The 17,599-nt window shown below is 49.0% G+C and overlaps 1 protein-coding gene across 8 annotated transcripts in view; it reads left to right on the forward strand.

Annotated features, from left to right (window-relative positions):
* Positions 1-17,599, forward strand: part of EP400 (E1A binding protein p400) — a 113,423-nt gene that overhangs the window by 27,774 nt on the left and 68,050 nt on the right. For 5 of the 8 annotated variants that reach the window (XM_029226909.1, XM_029226902.1, XM_029226919.1 and 2 more), the window contains 10 exons: positions 6,679-6,769; positions 8,164-8,271; positions 8,780-9,141; positions 11,228-11,521; positions 12,111-12,296; positions 14,259-14,399; positions 15,182-15,260; positions 15,944-15,993; positions 16,340-16,397; positions 17,249-17,338. In XM_029226909.1, coding sequence (XP_029082742.1) covers positions 6,679-6,769; positions 8,164-8,271; positions 8,780-9,141; positions 11,228-11,521; positions 12,111-12,296; positions 14,259-14,399; positions 15,182-15,260; positions 15,944-15,993; positions 16,340-16,397; positions 17,249-17,338 — 1,459 coding nt within the window. The remainder of the gene's footprint in view (positions 1-6,678; positions 6,770-8,163; positions 8,272-8,779; positions 9,142-11,227; positions 11,522-12,110; positions 12,297-14,258; positions 14,400-15,181; positions 15,261-15,943; positions 15,994-16,339; positions 16,398-17,248; positions 17,339-17,599) is intronic. The other 3 variants (XM_029226913.1, XM_029226929.1, XM_029226934.1) reach the window with 1 other exon arrangement.

The following is a 17,599-nucleotide window of genomic DNA, read 5'->3' on the forward strand; positions in this document are numbered from 1 at the left end:
AGTTTTGAAAAAATTTTTAAAAAAAATTCTATGATTAATTTTACTGTGCTTTTAAAAATCACATTATTTAATATTATAAATATTTAAGAGACCTAAAAGAGGAAAACCAAGGAATCTCCGTTTTGAATTATAGATCTTTGTCGCAATTACTAGTGGATGTCTAAGGAGACAAGAAAATGGAGAGTCTGTCAGGAAAGAATTGAAATGAAAAAATATACCTTTTGTTTTATTCGGAAAAAAAAAAATCTCAGTATGAGTTTTATTATTTACAACCAGTTGTAGAATTTTTATATTGACCAATGAAACTCTAGAAATAAATTCAGAATTCCTTGTATTACATACACAGTATATTAATTTCTGTCTGCTTCCAAAAGACTTTGAGGTAGTAGTTTTTTCTTTCTTCTTCTTTTTTTTTTGGCCGCACTTGCGGGATCTTAGTTCCCCGACCAGGGATTGAACCCCGGGCCCATGGCTGAGTCCTAACCACTGGACTGCCAGGGAATTCCCCAAAATAGTTTTTATTACAGATCTTAAAAAATCCTAAGTGGAGATTATTTTTCAGTGATTATAGCATTAAAGGGAATGAATAATTATAGTTCTGTAACCCTACCCCAACTATTGATTTTTTTTTGCCATTTAAAAAAACTTATCGAAATTTAGTTGATTTACAATGCTGTGTTAGTTTCAGGTGTACAGTAAAGTGGTTCAGTTATACACACATGTATATAAATATATGTATATTTTTTTAACATTTTCTTCCATTATAGGTTATTACAAGATATTGAGTATAGTTTCCAGTGCTATGCAGTAGGTCCTTGTTGGTTATCTATTTTATATATAGTAGTGTGTATATTTTAACCTTAAGCTCCTGATTTATCCCCCAACTACTGATTTTTTTATTCTTTTAAAATTTTATTTATTTATTTTTAGCTGCATTGGGTCTTCGTTGCCACGCGCGGGGGCTGCTCTTCGTTGTGGTGCGCGGGCTTCTCATTGTGGTGGCTTCTCTTGTTGCGGAGCACGGGCTCTAGGCGCACAGGCTTCAGTAGTTGTGGCACGCAGGCTCAGTAGTTGTGGCTTGTGGGCTCTATAGAGTGCAGGCTCAGTAGTTGTGGCGCACGGGCTTAGTTGCTCCTCAACATGTGGGATCTTCCCGGACCAGGGTTCAAACCCGTGTCCCCTGCATTGGCAGGCGGATTCTTAACCACTGTGCCACCAGGGAAGCCCCCTAGTTTCTTATTTTAATGAAGTTCAGTTTATCAGTTTTTTCACATGGATATCCGGTCTTCTAGCATCATTTGGTTGAAAAGACTTTTCATTCCATTTGGGTTGCTTTGGTGTCTTTAGGAACTGGCAAGGTTGTGTGAGTCTGAGTCTCCCTCTGGGCTCTCTGCTCAGCTGTTTTTATCTGTCGTCCATCCTTAAGCAGCACTGTGCCATCTGCTGAGTCTTGAAGTCCAGGCTTCCTCTTGTTCTTCCCTCAAGAATCTGTTTTCAATTCACCGACATCTGCGTCCCCACCCTACTCTTCAGCCTGTCCAATGAATTTTTTAACTTTCAGACACTTTTTCTGTTCTAGGGTCTTTATTTGGTTCTCTTTCTTTTTAAAAAAAATTTATTTTTTTACTGAAGTATAGTTGATTTACAGTGTTTCTGGTGTACAGCGAAGTGATATATATATTCTTTTTCAGATTGGTTCTGTTTTTTAATCGTTTCTTTTTTTCTGTCAGGATTTCCTCTCGTCTTTCATTACAACATACCTTTATGTCCTTGGGCGTCCTTATTAAACCTACCGTAAAATCCCTTCTGCTACTTCCAGAATGTGAGGCGTCTGGGGGTTGGTGTCCATTGACTGTTTTGAGTATGGCTTGTGTTTTCTTGTCTCTGTGTTTTGGAGTAATTTTTTTTTAATATATATATATATTTTTAACATCTTTATTGGAGTATAATTGCTTTACAGTTGTGTTAGTTTCTGCTGTATAACAAAGTGAATCAGCTATACATATACATATATCCCCGTACCCCCTCCCTCTTGCGTCTCCCTCCCACCCTCCCTATCCCACCCCTCTAGGTGGTCACAAAGCACCGAGCTGAGCTCCCTGTGCTATGCGGCTGCTTCCCACTAGCTATCTGTTTTACGTTTGGTAGTGTATATATGTCCATGCCACTCTCTCACTTCGTCCCAGCTTACCCTTCCCCTTCCCCGTGTCCTCAAGTCCATTTTCTATGTCTGCGTCTTTATTCCTGTCCTGCCCCTAGGTTCTTCAGAACCATTTTTTTTAGATTCCATATATATGTGTTAGCATACTGTATTTGTTTTTCTCTTTCTGACTTACTTCACTCTGTATGACGGATTCTAGGTCCATCCACCTCACTACGAATAGTTCAATTTCATTTCTTTTTATGGCTCAGTAATATTCCATTGTATATATGTGCCACATCTTCTTTATCCATTCATCTGTCGATGGACACTTAGGTTGCTTCCATGCCCCGGCTATTGTAAATAGAGCTGCAGTGAACATTTTGGTACATGACTCTCTTTGAATTATGGTTTTCTCAGGGTATATGCCCAGGAGTGGGATTGCTGCTGGGTCGTATGGTAGTTCTATTTTTAGTTTTTTAAGGAACCTCCATACTGTTCTCCATAGTGGGCTGTATCAATTTACATTCCCACCAACAGTGCAAGAGGGTTCCATTTTCTCCACACCTTCTCCAGCATTTATTGTTTGTAGATTTTTTGATGATGGCCATTCTGACCGGTGTGAGGTGATACCTCGTAGTTTTTTGCTTTTTTGTTTTATAAATTTATTTATTTGTTTGTTTTTATTTTTGGCTCCATTGGGTCTTCGTTGCTTTGTGCGGGCTTTGTCTAGTTGCTGCGAGTGGGGGCTGCTCTTTGTTGTGGTGCGTGGGCTTCTCATTGCGGTGGTTTCTCTAGTAGCGGAGCATGGGCTCTAGGCACGCAGGCTTCAGTAGTTGTGGCACATGGGCTCAGTAGTTGCGGCTTGCGGGCTCTTGAGCGCAGGCTCAGTAGTTGTGGCGCATGGGCTTAGTTGCTCCGCAGTATGTGGGATCTTCACGGGCCAGGGCTCAAACCCGTGTCCCCTGCCTTAGCAGGCAGATTCTTCACCCCTGCGCCACCAGGGAAGCCCCCTCATTGTAGTTTTGGTTTGCATTTCTCTAATGATTAGTGATGTTGAGCATCTTTTCATGTGTTTGATGGCAATCTGTATATCTTCTTTGGAGAAATATCTGTTTAGGTCTTCTGCTCATTTTTGGATTGGGTTGTTTGTTTTTTTTGATATTGAGCTGCATGAGCTGCTTATATATTTTGGAGATTAATCTTTTGTCAGTTGCTTCGTTTGCAAATATTTTCTCCCATTCTGAGGGTTGTCTTTTCGCCTTTTTTATGGTTTCCTTTGCTGTGCAAAAGCTTTCAAGTTTCATTAGGTGCCATTTGTTTATTTTTGTTTTTATTTCCATTTCTCTAGGAGGTGGGTCAAAAAGGATCTTGCTGTGATTTCCATGTCATAGAGTGTTCTACCTATGTTTTCCTCTAAGAGTTTTATAGTGTCTGTCCTTACATTTGGGTCTTTAATCCATTTTGAGGTTTTTCTGTGTGTATGGTGTCAGGGAGCGTTCTAATTTCATTCTTTTACATGTAGCTGTCCAGTTTTCCCAGCACCACTTCTGTCTTTTCTCCATTGTATATTCTTGCCTCCTTTATCAAAGATAAGGTGACCATATGTGCGTGGGTTTATCTCTGGGCTTTCTATCCTGTTCTGTTGATCTATAGATTCTGTTTTTGTGCCAGTACCATACTGTCTTTTTTTTTTTAATTTTTATTTATTTATTTATTTTTGGTTGTGTTGGGTCTTCGTTTCTGTGTGAAGGCTTTCTCTAGTTGCGGTGAGCGGGGGCCACTCTTCATCGCGGTGTGCAGGCCTCTCACTGTTGCGGCCTCTCTTGTTGCAGAGCACAGGCCCCAGACGTGCAGGCTCAGTAGTTGTGGCTCATGGTCCTAGTTGCTCCACAGCATGTGGGATGTTCCCAGACCAGGGCTTGAACCCGTGTCCCCTGCATTGGCAGGCAGATTCTCAACCACTGTGCCACCAGGGAAGTCTTGATTACTGTAGCTTTGTAGTATAGTCTGAAGTCAGGGAACCTGATTCCTCCAGCTCCGTTTTTCTTTCTCAAGATTGCTTTGGGTATTCGGGGTCTTTTGTGTTTCCATACAAATTGTGAAATTTTTTGTTCTAGTTCTGTGAAAAATGCCATTGGTAGTTTGATAGGGATTGCATTGAATCTGTAGATTGCTTTGGGTAGTATAGTCATTTTCACAATGTCGATTCTTCCAATCCAGGAACGTAGTATATCTCTCCATCTGTTTGTATCATCTTTAATTTCTTTCATCAGTGTCTTATAGTTTTCTGCATACAGGTCTTTTGTCTCCTTAGGTAGGTTTATTCCTTGGTATTTTATTCTTTTTGTTGCAATGGTAAATGGGAGTATTTCCTTAATTTCTCTTTCAGATTTTTCATCATTAGTGTATAGGAATGCAAGAGATTTCTGTACATTAATTTTGTATCCTGCTACTTTACTAAATTCATTGATTAGCTCTAGTAGTTTTCTGGTAGCATCTTTAGGATTCTCTATGTATAGTATCATGTCATCTGCAAACAGTGACAGTTTTACTTCTTTTCCGATTTGGATTCCTTTTATTTCTTTTTCTTCTCTGATTGCTGTGGCTAAAACTTCCAAAACTATCTTGAATAATAGTGGTGAGAGTGGCCAACCTTGTCTTGTTCCTCATGTTAGAGGAAATGCTTTCTGTTTTTCACCATTGAGGATGATGTTGGCTGTGGATTTGTCACATATGGCCTTTATTATGTTGAGGTAAGTTCCCTCTGTGCCTGCCTTCTGGAGGGTTTTTATCAGAATTGGGTGTTGACTTTTGTCAAAAGCTTTTTCTATTGAGATGATCATATGGTTTTTCTCCTTCAATTTGTTAATATGGTGTATCACGTTGATTGATTTTGAATTGGGTTTTGGGTATTGTGAATGATAGGTTGCAGAAACCCTGAGATCTGTTATATCCTTCTGAGGAGTTCTGCTGGTTTGCTTTCACATCTAGTTAATGTGATTGGATTGAAACCGTAGCCTCTGCCTCCTGAGATCTCAGTGTGGTTATGCTGGCCTGTGCTTGGCGTCTTGGCATGTGGGTGGTCAGGAGGCAGCCAGAAAAAAGGGGAGCTTGGGGCCCATCTCCGCTGCCTCCTGTGGCGATTCTCCCTTACCTGTCTCTGCTCTGGTCTCCTACTCTCCATCCTAGTAGTCTTCAAGCCAGTGAGACCCTCCCTGTCTGGGTCTGAGACTGGGGCCTGCCCTTGTGCCAAATGCCGTAAACCCAGAAGCGTCTCCTAGTTTCATTCCCTCCTTGCCAGTATCGAGTCCCACGCTGTATCTGCCCACCTTTTCACATTTTTTATATTTCTTTTAGAGTTTGTATTTATCTTGAATGTGTTTAGTCCAACAGGAAGTACTTGGCCATTACTGGACACAGAACCCTGTATCAATTTCTTTTATTAAAAAAAAAACAAAACCTTTTTTTGATTACAGAAGTAATACATGTTCATTGTAAAACATTTAGAAAATTTAGAAAAGTGCACACACACACAAATTATAAATTGATTGTCATCTTGTCCCCAGAGGCAACCACTGTTCACATATTGTCTGCTTTTTAAATCATTCTTTTCTCTTCTCCCTCCTTCCCTCTCTTCCTTCCGCCCCCATCTTTGTTAAATGTAAACAGGGGGTGCTTACTTTCCCTCTTCATTACTCTGAGGCCTTGCCCCATGTGAGGCAAAACCTGCAGCGTGGCTGGTCCTGGCAGTGAAGTGTCCCTTCCTAGGGATGCTGGTCAGTAGCCACCCTCACAGGCAGTTTCTTCGTTCAGACATCTGTAGCTTTTGCATTTAAAATGCCTCGCTAAGTAGAGTGGATATAATTGAATTATTTAAAAAGTTAGCAACTGTTAAACATCATGCTTAGCCTTTAGTAGCCCTTCAGGGGTAGTGCAGAGGTGTCAAAGGTGTAGGGCGCCCAGAGTCAGCTAGTTTCTGTCTTTGCCGGTAGCTTTTCACTTAAACATTTAAAATAACCTGTATATATTTCACACAGTTATATATCAAGTAGGGTACTAACTGCAGTACCATTTTGAAGTCAATTAGATAGTGCTTCATTGGAGTTTTAGCACCATTTTCCAGTAGGAAGACAATTTCAGTCTTCTTATCATTCAGCTTTTGTGATTTTGGCGGGCTGAGCGACACCAGGCAGTGTGACTGGTCAGGAGGCTAAGTTGTAGTCCTTGCCGAGACTGAGGTTTCCTGCGTTAGCTTCTGCTGTCATTGTGTGTGCAAAGCCAGATCGTTTCTGAAGGACTCTAGATTTGCATTGAACTGAAATTCCATTTAAAACCAGAATGCAAATCCTTTTTTATCCTCCAGAGGTAAGTTAGAACTTTAAATTATTATAGTACATCGGGTAGATGACATTTCTCTTCTTAAAAAGAAGGGAAGTCAGTGTTTGGGATAATTATGATAGTTTTAGTTTACATTCATTCTTGTAATGCATTTAAATTATGAAAATCTCAGTTTTTCCTTTTTTTTTTTTTTCCAGCAACAAGCCCTTGCAGGGACCCTTGTGGCAGGGGCTGGCAGTGTGATCGAAACGGACCCCTTTAAGAGGCAGCAGGCGGGACCTCCGGCAGGTATGTCACGGAGCACAGGCTGAAGGGCCCCCCGGAGCCAGTTAGCTTCTTAGTTTGGGAATTCCAGTGTAGTGGCCACCTGTTTCTAAAGCGTGGCCCCTAAGGAACTTAGTTTTGGTTAGTTTCTACTTTGAAAGTTAATTTTTCTTTTGGTGGTAATCAGCTAAACAAAATATTTATGTGCATGTTTATGTGTACTGAAGTTAGAAATTTGTCAGTTGAATAGGTATATTCCAGTTGGATTTTCTGTGTGCATTTGTAGGCTGTTTAGTCCTCATGACATGATTAAGTGTAAAGCCATCTGCCTTTTCAAATTGTCATTCATTTTTCAAACTGAATTTTTTCTCCAAGTTAGGAACTTAATACACATTTTGTGTAAAAGATTCAGTTTAGAAGGGTGTAGTTTAAGTCTGTCTCTGGTTTGGTATTCCTTCCCCATTCCCTAGCCACACAGCTGGCTATGTTTGTTCAGTTTCACAGGCAAGCATTGCTACAGGTGTGTCATTCTGAAAAAGTTCAAATGTGATCCTATATATATACACTGTTATGTCTTTAATATTAACTGACTAGGCCATCTTTCCCAGTCATGGACCTCATTCTTTTTGATAGCTGCAAAATACTGCATCCACTGCATGGGTGCTTCCTTCTTTATGCATCAGACCCGTGTTAGCATTCATTTGTTAGTATCACCTTTTTTCTGTTGTGATCAAAACCTGATCGAACATTTAGTTTCACAGTTTTTTCTATACATGTCTGTCCACGTATCTAAAAGCAGCGCTCCGTGAGTGAAATTGCTAGATCAAAATGTGTGCATAGTTGAGTATTAGCGAGGCTAAGCTGCTCTCCAAAAGGGTAGGGTCAGCTTTTGCTCCCATCAGCAATTTCTACTTCTCTCACATTTTGGCCATTTTATTAAGTATCTTTTAATCTTTGTCGAGCCAATGGGTAAAAAATAAAATCTTTGTTTTGATAATGGATTTCTTTAATTTTGATGCGGTTTCAGTTATCTCTTCATGTGCTTAACCATTTGTGAATGTGTTCCTCTGCTCGTTGTTTGTGTTCTTTGCCCATTTTGTCTTTCTGGTTGTTGATCCTTTTCATATTAATTTGTAAGAGCTTTATGAATGTTGCCCGTTGTGTATGTTGCAGATAATTGTCTCTTAGGTTGACGCTTGTCCTTTGCCTTTTTTATGATGCTTTTCCTTATATTTACAAATTTTTAACGGAAAGAAATTATATTTATCAACCCTATCTTTTATGGCTTCTGCATTTTGGTTCATGCATAGAAAGGCCTCTCTGTTCAAAGATGATAAAAACACTTACACATGTTTTTTCTACTACTTTTGTGGTTTTATTTTTACATCAAACTGCACCTTTTCTGAAAATTATTCTAGAGCAGTCTAAGAGACCTCGACTCGAAGTGGGTCACCAAGGGGTAGTTTTCCAGCACCCAGGGGTGAATACAGGAGTTCCTCTCCAGCAGTTAATGCCGACAGTTCAAGGTAAGACCCAGCGCCAGAACTAGCTCTCTTAGCTCAGAAAGAGGGAGTGCAGAGAGGGCTTAAGGAAGCAGCAGCAGACTAAAACGTGTGCAGTCCAGGTAGCATATCTGAGGTGGTTTCTGCCATTGGGATGTTCCTCTGAGTCCCACTTCACTCAGTATGAAGAAACCACCGGAGACCAGCTCTTGTCACTTTAGCGGAGCCGCACGTCCCACTGTCCTCAGCTTCTCTCCGGTTTTCCCTCCTGTGTTTTCTCTGACTTGCTGCTGTGGTAGGGACCCTGCGGTTATCCCGTGCCTGCTCTGCTTGATGCTAATGCGCAAAGGCCGAGGCCTTTCTTTCCTTTGTTGTGTGCTCATTTATCACGTTAGACCTAATACACAGAGATCTCCCACCAGGTAAACCTCCCGTTTGAGTGTGTGTGCTGCGAGCGCAGGGTCTGAGGCAGCCCTGACCGGTGGAGTCCGAGCCCGGGAGTCAGGGCCGCTGGGTCTGCCCTCTGTTGCAGGGGGAATGCCACCTGCGCCGCAGGCCACTCAGCTCGCCGGCCAGAAGCAGAGCCAGCAGCGGTACGACCCCTCCACGGGGCCCCCGGTGCAGAACGCCGCCAGCCTGCACACGCCGCCGCCGCAGCTGCCCGCCAGGCTGCCCCCGGCCGGCCTCCCCGCCGCGCCCCTGCCGCCGGCACTGCAGTTCCCCCCGCAGCCGCAGACGGCGGAGCCGCAGACCCCGCTCCCGGTGCCGGTGAAGACGCAGCCGCCAAACGCCCCCGCCCCGGCGCCCCCGCCCGGCCAGCTCCCCGCGGCCCTCCACGTCCCGGTGCCCGCGAAGGCGCAGATGCAGGCCCCTCCGCTCCCGTCCCAGCCGCAGGTACTCCGGGCCCCTGCCGTTCCCCGAGCTAGAGGTGGAAGAAGAGACAGGCTATGTGCTGGACGGGATGGTGCCCAGCTGGGTAACTCCCTCTCTCCCAGCGCTTCGCTCTCCACCGTGCAACAGTCAGTTCAGTAGCTGCAACGTAAATTTACTGTGCAGTTGTAGTTATTGTTATTAAAATGTCAGAAAACGACACAATTCTGAGTGCTGCTCTCGGCACAGGGAGCCACACACAGGGCACGGTGGCCCTGGTCCCACCTGATGTGCCGAGTAACGCGGGGTCATAGGAGCGAAGGCCTGGGGTCCGTGGGGCTCCCATGAGCCTGACCGTCTGCCAGGCTCTGTCCACGGTGCCTCCCCCGGATGCTCCACTCCACCAGCGTGGTTGAGGCTGCTTTCCAGGCTTGATACACGTTTCCAGGGTTTATAATGCCCCTCCTCGTCCACAAATTAACTTCACCCAGACGTCTTTTTGAAACGTGTACAGTAGACCACGTGGGGCCCCTGAGGAGCAGTGCGTTTGTGAAGCATGGGTCTGGGGCACCAAAGGGGCCAGAGGCAGTGTTTTCAGAGGCTTGTCTCAGCAGCGTGTGGTCAGCCGCTTAGGAAAACCTCCCCTTCCTCTCCCCTCTCCCTCGTTAACAAGGAGGTTTCCTAGCTGGGCTCGGAGTTCGAGTTCTCCTGGTGGTTGTAGAAGTTTGCTCTCATGTAAGGATGCTACTTTTCACTCACCGCCTGCCAGGTGCAAGGCGTGGTGATGGGCACTTCCGGGCCATTATTTGCTCTCCTCTGCCTGGCAGCCCTCTGTGGTAGAATCTTTATCACGCCCGTTAGCTATGGAAAGACCGAGGCCAGAAAGGCCAGATAACTTGGCACGGTTGGTCAGCCAGTGCTGGAGGGGCTGTGACTGGCCCCCTGGGTTGATTCTGGAGCCTTTTGTGCGCCTTGGGAAGGAGTACCCCCTCCCCCGCCAGGGCGCTGAGCTTCTTGGGCCTCCACGGGCTTGAGGGTTCCGTGGAAGTGAGGCTCTCTGTTTTGAATACTGTTATTGAGCCTGGTACCGACCTCACGCAGCACTGACGTTTTTCTTGGGTTTCTTTCCCGCCCTTGTTGTCGACGGTGTGAGCTGTGGGATGTGATTTTAGAAGAAGCTCCTTACAGAAGCCGTGGAATTCTGTTCCTTCCAGATTGGGCGGGGCCGGCAGACTTCTTCTGTAAAGGGCCACAGAGAGGGAGTGTAACGGTATTTCAGGGTCTGCAGGCCGTGTGCTTCCTGTTGAGTTGCTCAGCTCTGCCGCTGGAGCTGAGAGCAGCGCCAGGGCCCACAGATGAGTGGCCGTGGCCTGTGGAACTCTGCCAAAGTGTGTGGCCGGCCACAGTTTACCGACCGCTGGGGTGGAGGAAATCTCCCTAGAGGTGGGCGGAGAAGCTGTGCGCCGTGAGGGGCCCGGCCTTGGCCGCGGTGTCTCATCCGCACCGCGGGTTATAAACGTGCCGCGTGCGCGTCGCTCTGTCCTCAGGCCTCCTGGCGCGGCAGGGCCTTGGCTTCCCTGCCCTCTGTCCCCCCACTTCCTCCCGGCCGGAATTCCCGTGTGAATCTAAGCTCACCTTCGGCCCGGGGAGGGCTGGGCGGAGGGGCTCCTCAGTTTTACAAGCTCAGCTCTCGGGACGGCACAGAGGAGGGTTTCTAACCTTACAGCTTGCCCACCGCGAGAGGGCCGCGTGGAATTTGTCTTTGCCCTTCAGAGAACAGGTGCACGGTGAGCATTTGGTACTTCTCAGTTAAGAAGTTCCTACAATTAAAAATTCTAAAAAATTACTTGAAAAAGCAAAAAAAAAAAAAAAAGAAAACCCGACATAAGACCATATGTGAAGGCACCGTTTACAGGGAGCTCTGATGTGGCTTTGTGGACTAACAGGGCTTCTTCTCTTCTGTAGACACGGTTAGTCTGCGTGGCCCTGTGGTCCGCAGTGGGCCCACTGGTCAGTCTGCGCTGCTGGGGAGAGGGAGGGGCATTGCACAGGGGCCTCCAGCCAGCCTGTGGGTTCCGGGCACGGCGCTGAGCCCTGTTTTCCCTGCCAGACGGCGGCGCCACCCAGACCACCCATGGACCCCGCCCAGCCCTGCCCGCGGCCGCTGCCCTCCGCCTCCTCTGCCTCGAACGTTGTCCCCGCCAGTGGCTCAGGCCCGGGGCCTTCGCCTGCCCGGGCCTCCCCGGTGAACAGACCCTCCCCAGCAGCCAAGTCGCTGTCTCCTGTCATCGCCCGCTCCCCAGGGGCAGCCGTGTCAGCGCCCCCGAAACCACAGAGCCCCGCTCAGAATGCTGCCGCGCCCCACGACGGTTCTCAGGACAAGCTGGCAGAACAGATAGCGCTGGTAAGTGCACCTAAAGAAGCTCTTGAAAGTGCTCAAGAAGCGCTCACCGTATACTCCAGCCTGTGGAATGCGTGTGCTTTCACTTTCTAAGGGGGCAGTAGTATAAGACGGAACACCTGATAGTAAGGTTTGTGATCCGGAGAAACCAAGATTAAAACCGCGTAGTTGGCCCTCTCCTGCCGGAGGGGCAGCTAGACTGGTGTGGAGAAGGTCTTTTCTGTGCTGGTATCAGCAGTCAGGGGGAGGGGGGTGTGGGGTGCAGGCTGAGAGCTCAGAGCCCTCGGGAGGCTGCCCGGGCCAGTGCAGCTCACGGCCTGCACCTAGTGAGCGTTTGCTGTTTGTTGGGTGACTGAGCAGTTATTTGTAAGTGCTCCGCCGTGAGCGCTGGCCTGGGAGCTCTGTCCTGGGTTTCCAGGATGAGGCTCCCGGGGGTCGCACGCCCTTGCCTCTGCCCTCTCATAGAGCCTTGTTCAGCAACTCTTCTTTGTTGCTGAGACTTCCACGTAGCAGGGTCGCACTGACTGGGGTGTGCATCGGTGGCTTGCACTTAAACTGTGCCGGACGTCTTCCACCCCTGTGCTCCTTGCAGGAGAACCAGATCCATCAGCGGATAGCAGATTTAAGGAAAGAAGGCCTGTGGTCCCTCAGACGGCTGCCCAAGCTGCAGGAGGCCCCGCGGTCCAAATCGCACTGGGACTACCTGCTGGAGGAGATGCAGTGGATGGCCACAGACTTCGCCCAGGAGAGGAGGTGGAAGGTGGCTGCTGCCAAGAAGGTGGGTTTGAGACACAGGCCACCGCGGTGCCCAGGGGTCATCAAGCAGCGCCAGGGGCTTAAGTGTGCGGACGGAGGTCTCCCAGCCCCACTTTCTAAACGGTTTCTTTTTCTTCTTAAATATTTATTTATTTGGCTGTGTTGGCTCTCTAGTTGTGGCACACAGGCTCCAGAGCGCGTGGGCTCTGTAGTTGGCGGCACGTGGGCTCTCTAGTTGAGGTGCGCGGGCTTAGTTCCCCCACAGCATGTGGGATCTTAGTTCCCCAGCCAGGGATCGAACCTGCGTCCCCTGCATTGGAAGGAGGATTCTTAAGCACTGGACCACCAGGGAAGTCCCTCTAAAGAGTTTCTGGACTTACGATGTATCTGAAGAATGTTTTGCTGCTATTTAGAAAGTAACTGCTGCGTTGCTTCATTTCTGAGGGCTGTCCCCAGTGCTCTAGCGTGGACTGCTGGGAACAGACACGGCCCTTCTGCTGCAGTTCTGTCCTGGGATTTGGGTTCTTTTTCTGGCCAGTTTTGCCCGGCAGTTGGCATGAGGATGCCTGCAGCCCCCCAGATCCAGGCTGAGAGTAGGAAGGGGGAAGAGGCGGCTGGCCGGCAGCTCGGGCACTCGTCCCGGCCCTCTGGCTCCCCGCAGCCTGCCTGCTCTGTGTTGCCTGGTCTTCCGGTCCAGCTTCTCTCCAGTTCTGGCTCAGAATTTATTACCTTCTCTCTGCTCCCAAAGTAGGCACCCAGCCCGGGGTAGGACCTCTAGGAGATGTTACTGCTAAAGCTGGCAGTGTGGAAAGTGACAGATTTCTAGGGCTCTTGGGTCCCAGAGTGTAGAGCAGCTGTCCTTGCGTACGTGTACATAGCTCCAGGCCCAGCTGCTGCTTCTTCCATCACTGTGTGTCTTTATTCTTCGGGACCTGGATGCTGCCTTCATATATCCTACACTCTCAGGACTGGGGATTGCTCCTGTGTGCCTGGCCTGTCCACCTCCCTCCTCTGAATTCTCCCCCTTGCTTTCCCCACGTAGTTTTGGTAGAGAGAAGCCGAGACCAAGGGGGTAACAGCAGGGTCTGAGTGTAAAGGGTCTTTAATCAGATTCATGCGTATTTAAGAAAAAAACCAGATCACTCCTTAAACTTTTCCTTTTTCACGAAGGTTGATGGTCCTGAGCATGTGGACGCAGGGCTGGACAGGGCAGTGGCCGGGGCCGAGGGGCAGGGATGGACGCCGAGCGGTGGGACTGAGAGGCAGCTGAGCCGGGGGCCGCAGCTGCGCGCTGTGCTGCCCCTCCTCGCGCCGTCCCTCTACCCCCGGGAGCCAGCGGCTTTGTGCAAGGGGTGCGCGCTGACCAGGACAAGGCCCTGGGAGTCCTGTGCTGGGCGGCCGCCTCGGGGGCATCCCAGAGCTGAAGGGCTGGCAGCTCCGCTGCACTCGGGGCTCAGGATGTGTCCCTTTCTGAGTTACTTCTCTGCACCTTTTGGAGGTACAGCTGGTGAGGAGGTAAAGAGTAGAAATTCTGGAAAGCGGTTTGGCAATTTAAAGCAAAAGCCTTAAAAAATGTGAATTATCCCAACCCAACTTTTTTAATCCTAGGAGTTAAATTTGGCTGCATTCACGCAGTGGAAATGATACGTATTAAAAATGATTTTGATCTGTGCTGATTGATGGAAAGATGCTCCTCGTATTAAAGGGGGAAAGGACGATTGTAGCACAGTATGATATTCCATTTTGGAGAAAAATACGTGTATTTGGTAAAACAACACTTGTAGGAAAGTCAGGCAGACCGTTGGTGGTGGTTTGCACTGGAATCAGCATTTGTCCCACGCGCCCTTAGAGCAGGTGAGGGTGTGTCTCTCTGTGGATTATATGTAGTTACGGGCTGAGAAGATTTTAAAGAAACGTTATGTATCTTTTTTCTGATAGCATGACACAGCGCACAACGTAAAATTCTTGGACTTTCATTTACTAGCTTGTCAGAACTGTAGTGCGTCATCACGAAGAGAAGCAGCTTCGGGAGGAGCGGGGAAGGAGAGAAGAACAGAACCGATTGAGACGAATAGCTGCATCAACTGCTAGAGAAATAGAATATTTTTGGTCAAATATTGAACAGGTAAATTCTGAGATTTTGATGGGCTCCTGGGAGCACAGACTGTGTCGGGGTTGCTGAGGCGGCCTTCTGAGCCCAGCCTGCCTGTGCCATGGGGAAATCCCACAGGTGGAGCCTGTGGCGTCATTTGGAAAGGCGGGTGCCCGCACTTCCTGGGCACCTCTGGGCTGTTGGCTCATCAGGAGACCTGGTTCTGCCTCTGTGTTTCTCCTTGTGCATCAAAATCCCCATCAGCCGTGGCCTGCGCGCTCTGTGGTGTCTGGGAGCCTTCCTGAGGGGCCCTTCCGGTAGTTCTGTTTAGTATTGGCGCAGGTCACTAAAGGCTGCTTAGTTCCAGAGTGGCTTGCTCTGTCTCTCGCTTCCTTTTTGTAAAATTTCTCTTCTTACCGTCTGACAGAATTTGGGCAGGATGCAGTTGACACAAAATAATGAAAGAGTACCAAACTGAATGTATCTCCCTGGACAGCGTGGGGGGTTAGGGCTGCCAGCCCTACGTGCAGCTGAAACTCTGCACACAGCTCATCGTCTGCCCTCTGCACCTGCGGCTCCGTGGCTGCGGGTGTAGCTAGCCGCGGACCATGCAGCTCTGTAGGATTTGCTACCGGAAAACATCTGAGTGCCGGTGGACCTGCACCGTTCAAATCCGCGCTGTCCAGGGGTCAGCTCTAATCTGAATGGGGTCGGGACGGCTGTGCTTTGGCCTCCAGGCGTGAGTTCTAATGTTTTCACATATAGAACTTGTATTTCTTAGTAATCTGCTTATTTATTTAACTCTTTGCATTTAGGTTGTGGAAATAAAACTACAAGTAGAATTAGAAGAGAAAAGGAAGAAGGCTTTAAATTTCCAGAAAGTTTCCCGGAAAGGTATGATTACTTTTTAAAAAGCCTTCCCCTTTTGCTGGCTGTGTTTGCTTGATTCTCTGCTCACCGTCGCCTTGTGACATCGTGGCTTCCCGTGGAGCCTCCCCGGCGAGGCTGTTTCCTCAGCAGCCTGGTCCTGGCATTTCAGTTCTTCTGAGATTCACTAGTATGAGTCAATAAGCCCCAGGGTGACCAACTCTGGGGGGCTCTCAGGATTGAGGTTCTGAGCCTGTCCCCTGTGTCCCCGGAGAGTGAGATGAACTCCCCCGGCTTTGCCCCCCGCCCCTCCACGGTCCCCGTGTCTAGGCGTCGTGCTGCTCCCACGGTGCTCAGCAGTAGCTACCCCATCGCTGGAAACCTGGGGAGGGGGCGGGGAGGATTCCTCCCTTTTACTGGTGAGGAAACTGAGGTGAAGGAGGTGGTCCCTGTTGAAAGTCACGGAGCTCTAAGATTATGCAAGTCATGAGCGAGAAGCTTTGCCAGGTTGGAGACTCTAGGTTCCTGCTGAAGCCGAGAGCGGGCGTGGCGGTGTGGCTGTGCCACCCTGCGTCGCAGAGGGGAGGTGGGACCCGCCTTGCTGTCCTCTGCTCTCCTTGGGGGGCGGGCACAGGTGCCCATGGTCGTGTGAGGAGCATCACCTCCTCCACTGCCTTAGTGAAAGCGAATCGCGTTACCTGTCTCTTTAGGTAAAGAGTCGAGACCTACAGGGCTTGATGCGTTACGAGAAAACTTTGTGGTGAGTTCGGGACTGTCGCGTCGCTGTGCAAGGGGTTGTCTGTCTGCAGGAAGTCGTAGGCATGAATAGCGTTCTCTCTCGCTGGAGAGCAGTCCCCCTTGGGCCTACAGCTGGTTCTTTCCAGCTTCAGGCTCACCTGGGTGTTAACCTTGGTGGTTTGGGAAGAGCGGGCGTGGGTTTCGTCTTGCTTCCCCGCAGCCTCCTCCCCACCTTTGCGGTGTCTGCCGTGGACACGCCTGGCACGGCCTCCCAGGTCCTCCCGGGTGCATGTTGACTACAGTTCTGCTCTGGGTTCTCATGCTGTGTTTCCAGATGTCACGCTTACGATTTGTGTTCTGTGTCACAGGATTCGGGGATACCTGGAAGAAAAAGAAAAGCAAGTACATCTTTAACCGATGAAGAAGGTCTGTCCCCCTGGTGCTTTGGCTGTCTGCAGGGCTCTCTGAACGCGCAGCGGGAGAGCTCACTCTCCAGGTGCTGCCAGGGCGTCGAGGACCGCCTGGACCGCGGGAGTCCGGTGGCTCAGTGGCTTATGCTCTTGGGGGCCGGGGGCCTTGGTGGATGATGGGGTTTTGCAGTGGAGAGACAAGGAGTTGGATTGTGGAAGAGGGAAGGTGTCGGACCGTGTGCGTGCGTGCGCACGCGTATGCCTTTTGTCGGTAGGGAGGAGAGGCGGTGCGTGTTGGGGGCAGGAGTCAGCGGGAGGGAAGGCGTGCCGTGGTGAGGGCTCAGCTCAGATGGAGAGGTGGCCCGAGGGCGGGTGGGGCTCTGCCGTGGGTGCTGGTGGACTCTTAGCCACCAGGAGCCGGCTGTGGGGTTGCAGGGCTGGAGCTGCCGGACAGGAGCTGAGCTCGGGGAATCCTCAGCTGGGCAGGGGCTGGGGCCTCTGAAATGGGCAATGATGAATTCATAGTGACACCGAACAACGTGCTTGTGGGTCTTTCTGTAGTGGGCTCTGCAGGTGGACAGGAAGTTCCACATCGCTCCCTGTTTTGGCCTGAGTAGGTCTGTCATGTGATGAAAACCAGCCTCTGTTTCACACTGTGAAATGGAAGAGAAAGTATAAAGTATGGTCCCTTGTTTTTTGCTTACTTAATGAACTATCACTTCCAGGTTTAACCTGAGAAATTAGGACTTAGTTTTCACTTCTCTAATGGCTGTGCATGACAGTTTTGGAGCCTTGTAGCGTTTCATGAGTAATTGCGAGGAAGATGCCGTGGGGTCTCTCGCTGACATTTGATGGTGGCCATTCCAGTGGAAGACGAGGAGGAGACGATTGCAGAGGAAGAGGCGCTGGAGGGGGCTGCGGACCACCAGGCGGAGCTGTTGGAGTTAGCCAGAGAAGGTGGGCTCCGAGCGGCTCCCTGTGATGCTCTATTAAACATTTATTGAAACACACACGTAAGGTATGAAAACCGCAATAGGTTGCATGCGGTGTAAGCGGCCACGCCACCCAGTGTAGGAGAGAGCGCCATTCTGCCTCTGCCCTTGTCCCAGCGGGTGACTGCGGCCTGGATCTTGGCGTTTATCATTCCTTCCACTCAGTTTCCCCCTCCCCCTGCGTGAATCCTGAACGTACCGCTTTGTTTGGGTCTTAGAACTTGGT

Source organism: Monodon monoceros, unplaced genomic scaffold, assembly GCF_005190385.1.
Source record: "Monodon monoceros isolate NGI ecotype Baffin Bay Population unplaced genomic scaffold, NGI_Narwhal_1 Super_Scaffold_1, whole genome shotgun sequence".
NCBI lineage: Eukaryota > Metazoa > Chordata > Mammalia > Artiodactyla > Monodontidae > Monodon > Monodon monoceros.